Source organism: Salvelinus alpinus, chromosome 2, assembly GCF_045679555.1.
Source record: "Salvelinus alpinus chromosome 2, SLU_Salpinus.1, whole genome shotgun sequence".
NCBI lineage: Eukaryota > Metazoa > Chordata > Actinopteri > Salmoniformes > Salmonidae > Salvelinus > Salvelinus alpinus.
In genome coordinates this window covers 72,237,688-72,244,237 of record NC_092087.1, presented here as the reverse complement: position 1 = coordinate 72,244,237, position 6,550 = coordinate 72,237,688, and the positions used below count along the sequence as shown (strand labels likewise).

Sequence of the window (6,550 nt, the reverse complement as noted above, 5' to 3'; positions counted from 1 at the left end):
GCAAGGCCTATCCCTCCATTTATGAAGTAAACATCCAACGAGCAAGGCCTATTCCTCCATTTATGAAGTAAACATCCAACGAGCAAGGCCTATTCCTCCATTTATGAAGTAAACATCCAACGAGCAAGGCCTATTCCTCCATTTATGAATGTCCAACTATTCAATTTTTTCAGTCATCCAATGGTTGCCAGTAAAAATTCACATTTCTGGTCCACCATCCACTCTATAATTCATCTTCCTTAGTGTCCACTGTGAGGAGCTGAGTGACCCTAAAGGTCAACATTTCCAATGTATGACAAATGGAACGGGTCATTTAAGAGGTGGACGGGGGAGGGAATAAAAGAGTGAAAGGGAATTTGTAGCTACCAGACTGGACAGCAACCCCTTCTATAGGCTATATTTGGTTCTCCCACCGCCCCCCCCCCCATCTAGTCTGAAGGCCACTTGAGAAATTCAAAGCGATGCCGAGCCGCATAAAGGCAGTGGATTGAGAGGCCCGCTTAATGTCTGTCCACAATGTATACCCCCCCACACACACATATACACACACACCAAAGACCCCGAACCCCTTTTCCCGTAATCCCATGAATCCCTGGCCAGTCCTCCAGAGCCTGAAAGAGCGAGCCTGACACGAGCCTCTGACTTCCCCCCTGTCCCCCTCCCTAACCCCCTTATACTTCCTTTGTCCCCCCCTGAGGGACCAGGAGTGAGTGTGGGGCCCGCCGACCGGGCTGGGGCAGGCAGGTGTTGAGGCAGCTCCATGGGATGGAGTGGTGGGAGAGAGGGTGTGCGAGTTGGGGGTCTGGTATTCCGTCTGTCATGCCAACCTGATGGCCTGGGCATAACACACACACACACACACACACACACACCCTTGTTTGTCACTGTGGCCGCTGACATGACAGCCCACAGGCGGAGCAACGGCAACTGTAACCAGGATTATGTATTGCTCTAAATGCATTAAGGAGGGTCGATGTCAGGAGGACTGGAGGAGGGACACACCCAACACAACCTGCTTGCTTCTTTTATCTGGTTCTCCGCCTCCCATTCCTCAGGCATCAAGGGCTCAACTCACCGCCACCGCAGGAATGACAGGAGATAGACTTTATAATAATGTCAAGGATAGTTGACTTGCTATTCCAGGAGTATTGGGTGAAGATGAAGGTCAGCTGATAAGTCACAGTTTTAGTACTAAATACGGTAGCAATAAAGCACATGTTAACTTGTAACAAGTTACAAAGTTAGGACAGCAAACAGTTCCTCACATAAAAAGACAGGTAAGTAGACACCCTTCATGAGTGCGCATGCAACAGAGAGAGTCTGTAACACAACTAGAGGTCGACTGATTAATCGGAATGGCCGATTTCAAGTTTTCATAACAATCGGAAATCGGTATTTTTGGACACCGATTTGTCCGATAATAAAAAATTAAAAAATAAACGTATTTATTTTTTACACCTTTATTTAATCTTTATTTAACTAGGCAAGTCAGAACACATTCTTATTTTCAATGACGGCCTAGCAACAGTGGGTTAACTGCCTCGTTCAGGGGCAGAACGACAGATTTTTACCTTGTCAGCTCGGGGGATTCAATCTTGCAACCTTACAGTTAACTAGTCCAACGCTCTAACCACCTGATTACATTGCACTCCACGAGGAGCCTGCCTGTTACGCGAATACAGTAGAAGCCAAGGTAAGTTGCTAGCTAGCATTAAACTTATCTTATAAAAAACAATCAATCAATCAATCATAATCACTAGTTAACTACACATGGTTGATGATATTACTAGTTTATCTAGCGTGTCCTGCGTTGCATATAATCGATGCGGTGCGTATCGTTGCTCCAATGTGTACCTAACCATAAACATCAATGCCTTTCTTAAAATCAATAGACAGAAGTATATATTTTTAAACCTGCATATTTAGCTAAAAGAAATCCAGGTTAGCAGGCAATATTAACCAGGTGAAATTGTGTCACTTCTCTGTGACACAATTTGTGTATATGTATATGTGTATATGCAATTTGTGTATATGCAACAGTTTGGGCCACCTAATTTGCCAGAATTTTACGTAATTATGACATAACATTGAAGGTTGTGCAATGTAACAGGAATATTTAGACTTATGGATGCCACCCGTTAGATAAAATAAGGAACGGTTCCGTATTTCACTGAAAGAATAAACGTCTTGTTTTCGAGATGATAGTTTCCGGATTCAACCATATTAATGACCTAAGGCTCGTATTTCTGTGTTATTATGTTATAACTAAGTCTATGATTTGATAGAGCAGCCTGACTGAGTGGTGGTAGGCAGCAGCAGGCTCGTAAGCATTCATTCAAACAGCACTTTCCTGCGTTTTGCCAGAAGCTCTTCGCTGTGCTTCAAGCCTATCAACTCCCGAGATTAGGCTGGTGTAACCGATGTGAAATGGCTAGCTAGTTAGCGGGGTGCGCACTAATAGCGTTTCAAACGTCACTCGCTCTGAGACTTGGAGTAGTTATTCCCCTTGCTCTGCATGGGTAACGCTGCTTCGAGGGTGGCTGTTGTCGTTGTGTTCCTGGTTCGAGCACAGGTAGGAGCGAGGAGAGCGATGGAAGCTATACTGTTACACTGGCAATACTAAAGTGCCTATAAGAACATCCAATAGTCAAAGGTTAATGAAATACAAATGGTATAGAGAGAAATAGTCCTATAATTCCTATAATAACCACAACCTAAAACTTCTTACCAAGGAATATTGAAGACTCATGTTAAAAGGAACCACCAGCTTTCATATGTTCTCATGTTCTGAGTAAGGAACTTAAACGTTAGCTTTCTTACATGGCACATATTGCACTTTTACTTTCTTCTCCAACACTTTGTTTTTGCATTATTTAAACCAAATTGAACATGTTTCATTATTTATTTGAGGCTAAATAGATTTTATTGATGTATTATATTAAGTTAAAATAAGTGTTCATTCTGTATTGTTGTAATTGTCATTATTACAAATAAATGTGTTTTTTTTTAATCGGCATCTGCCTTTTTTTGGTACTCCAATAATCGGTATCGGCGTTGAAAAATCATAATCGGTCGACATATAAACACAACGACAATACATACCTTGTCGAACAGAGATTTCCATTGCTGAGATAGGGAAAGAGGAAAGGAGCGGGGAGGGAAAGAGAGAGAGAAAAGAGGAAAGAAAAGGTTTCAGAGAGAAAGGTGCCATTTAACAGATAGACACACCTGTCATTAAGGAGTGATGTCAGCAGGTAGCCTACAAGAACTTTCCTTCATTCAATGAATCAATATAATTGAACAATTGAAGACATCATCAATTATGTATGGTAGTAGCCATGCTACGCCTGCTCAGTTAGCTGTAATGAACACATATAGTCAATGGATTGTTGACCGTGATGATATAATGACAGTGGTCTATGTATGAGTCTATGAAGCTGTCTGAGAATGGTCGCTGGCATAATAATATTCATAGCTTACAACCATAACACAGTATGATATCATGCTGACATAACATAGGCTAATGATAGGCCATCATTGTAAATAAAAATGTGTTATTATTTGAATTGTCTAGTTAAATAAAAAAGATTCGCTACTGTAGAATACACCGTGGGAAAAACGTGCCTTTAATGTGATCTTCTGTATTAGGATGAAATTGAAAAACGCTGATGACAATATGAATATGGCTCAAGACTTACGTCCTCTGGGGCCACGGGAAGAACATCGATACTCTCCAGCACTTCTATCTCGTCTCCCTCCGCGTTCGCCGCCACTGCTGGAGAGGAATGCACCGGCACGTCCCGAGACGCGTCCGGCATCGTCAGGCTGCGGCTGCCCCTCTACTCAATGCACTACTGGGCAATTCAATATTAAATCCTTACCGACAAAACAATATCCATTCTCTGCTATTTGAGCCACATTACACACATAATCCATATTTGAGAAATCACCAAGCGAGACTAATCAACGCAGGTGTCTCAAACACAATTGGGCATTCTTATTTCAACCCTGGTCCTTTGCGGCTATTTAGAAAAATAAATTAGCCCACAAAATAACATCTATCCTCCGTTTGTTCACAAGCTCATTGAAGAGAAAATATATATTTAATAGATCCACGCACAGAGCAAAAGTTGAGTGCCGAGTTGGGTGTCCGTGGAGTGCGCATCTGCGTCTCGCCACTCCGAGCGACAGTGTGTGTGTAACAACTGAATTGGGGGTGTGTGGCCACCAAGTCCTTCTCCTATTTCATACGACAGCCCACCTGCACCTCAGTCCAGCTCTCTGTAGACAGACACGGCATTTTTCACTGTCAAAGTACTGACATCTCATTGGGACGGACAGGCAGGCAACTATCAAAGTTGACAGCAGTGAATGTTCATTCCAATGTGACTCACCTGAAAATGAAATAGAATAGAGGTGTGTGTGGCAATAATTAAAGAAATGGGCTGCTCACTTCAATAGTGAATAAGAGAAGACGTCATAGTGTATTACAAGGCAATAGGCATAGTTGGAACACCCCTCAGCATAAAACAGCTTATAATGCTACTCAGTCTACTGCGCAAAAAGCAGCATGGGTAGCCTAAATGTCATGGCAGTCCGTCACGGAACACTGACTAAAAAGATGTCTAGTCGACCGTCCAAAAGGCGCGCAAGTGTAAATTCAGGTGCGTCATTGTACCCTCGCAGTTGTTTACAGCGACGCAGCTCGGCCAGCTGCCCAACCCCGCTGTGTCTCAGTCAGCAGCCTCTAGGAACACACTGACTCCGCTCCCGGAGTTGGATCGGGACCAGCCGGCACTCTGGCACTGTTCAAGCCGGTAGGCAAGCAGGCAAGCACCTTCGGCTCCGTTGCACTGCGTGTGCCTCCGGCGCAGAGAAAGATGGATTTTTGGCTGCGAGGTGAGAACACCACCCACACCCACAGAAGGCTTCGAGGAACCCCGGTTCACACCAGCTGGCTCTCACTCTGTTACTTTATCACGTTATGTCATCAGATAGACAGTGCGCGCATGTGACTCAGTGAGTAGACTTGGCTGAAGAGGATCCAAATTCAACACTCTCACAAATGTGGGTGTGGGTTATTAAAATACACAAAATAGTATTCAGACAGTGGAAGTGCCTGATCCAGATCTAATTCAAAGACGGACAATTCTATCCTGTAATATTTCCATCCAACATTCACTGAAAGGGTGGTGATTTCAATCATGAAGCATAGCACCTACTGATCTACTATGATAGTCAGTTTAGGACACTTATGGTACCAAGTACCAAACACTGTTTAACTTTTCTTTTCACCTTCCTTCCTCTCTGTATCTGGGTGGTAAAGTGGGTTGAGGTTCGGAGGAGGGTAATAAGGGCCTGTAAATTCCAGGTTGCGTTTTAGGGTCATAAACAAACACTCCCCTGCAGGCCTGCAATGACAATCAGCAAAATGGATGGGTCTTCCATTCCAGAGGACCACCTACCCATTATCTATAATCACTTTAAACAAACCATTCATTTAAGATCAACCTGTGTGTTTTGTGTTGTTTGTGTGCACATGCATGTGCTTGTGCACTTGTGTGAGTGTAAGTTATGTGTGTAAGTTATTTTGTGGCTGTGGGGTGCAGCTGCTTTTGAGTGGGCTGGTAGCACTGTAAAGAGATTGTATCTCTCTCACAAAACTTCCCCATGCTATTCGATAGTATTACCATGGAAACAATATGGCCATAGGTTATTTTTAACCTTATGGGTCTTGTGACACCTACACAGCACTTTTGGATGAAACTGCAGCCTACAATGTTTTAACAGCGAAATACTATACTACCAGTCCTCAACTGGCCTCAAAACGCTTCCTCCGAGAGAGAGCTAAGCTGTTGGTATGCCATCTGCAGTCAGCTGTGCAATTACCATGTGTGAGATCACAATTAAACTCATCTCATCACCCAGAACCAAATCTCAACTACTCTATAAGTATACTGAATGTGGGGTCTCCATTTCTAATGACTTTTCCTATTACTTTAGCCTAACACTGCTGTGGTTTCCATTCAAACTTCTACTTAGATCATGCTCACTTGAGTATCACCGTCCGATAGCCTTGGCTTAACTAACCCATGAGCAAAGCATTCCAATCCACTGCTGGTTGCACATACTGAAATCTATGCAATTTGGCCAGTCAGTTAGAGACACTTACTCATAATATGTTACTCATTATGAGTTACAGCGACACTTGGAGACACTCAGAGCATCAACATCCCCCATATCACCAGTGAGTGACTCAAACCATTGGCCCGCCTGTAGCGCACCCCAACACGGGAGAGGAATCGCCAATTTAAATGATCTAATTGGGTGAAGCGTTCACATGTCAACTTTCACAGGTCAACTGCTGGTGGCGTCAGCTCTGAAAGTAGAACAGCCCACGGAACAGAAGAGAGAGAGAGCGCAGAGGAACTGAGGCGAACCGCGGGAAAAACACCTGCACTGTGAGAGGAATGCTTATCAACTCTGTCTCAGAATGTTAGTAGGGCTGTCTGCGTAGGTGTTAACTGGTGGAAACAGGTCAAAATGACCT

General features: G+C 43.6%; 1 protein-coding gene across 2 annotated transcripts in view; it reads right to left on the bottom strand.

Moving 5' to 3' along the window:
- LOC139567693 (rhomboid-related protein 3-like) overlaps window positions 1–4,929 on the bottom strand; it is a 59,689-nt gene extending 54,760 nt beyond the window's left edge. The window contains exons 1-2 of one of the 2 annotated variants that reach the window (XM_071389105.1): window positions 3,699–4,929; window positions 3,103–3,126 (exon numbers count right to left, since the gene is read on the bottom strand). In XM_071389105.1, coding sequence (XP_071245206.1) covers window positions 3,103–3,126; window positions 3,699–3,818 — 144 coding nt within the window. In that variant the 5' untranslated portion in view covers window positions 3,819–4,929. The remainder of the gene's footprint in view (window positions 1–3,102; window positions 3,127–3,698) is intronic. The other variant, XM_071389106.1, reaches the window with a different exon arrangement.
- Between the last annotated feature and the right edge of the window lie 1,621 nt (window positions 4,930–6,550).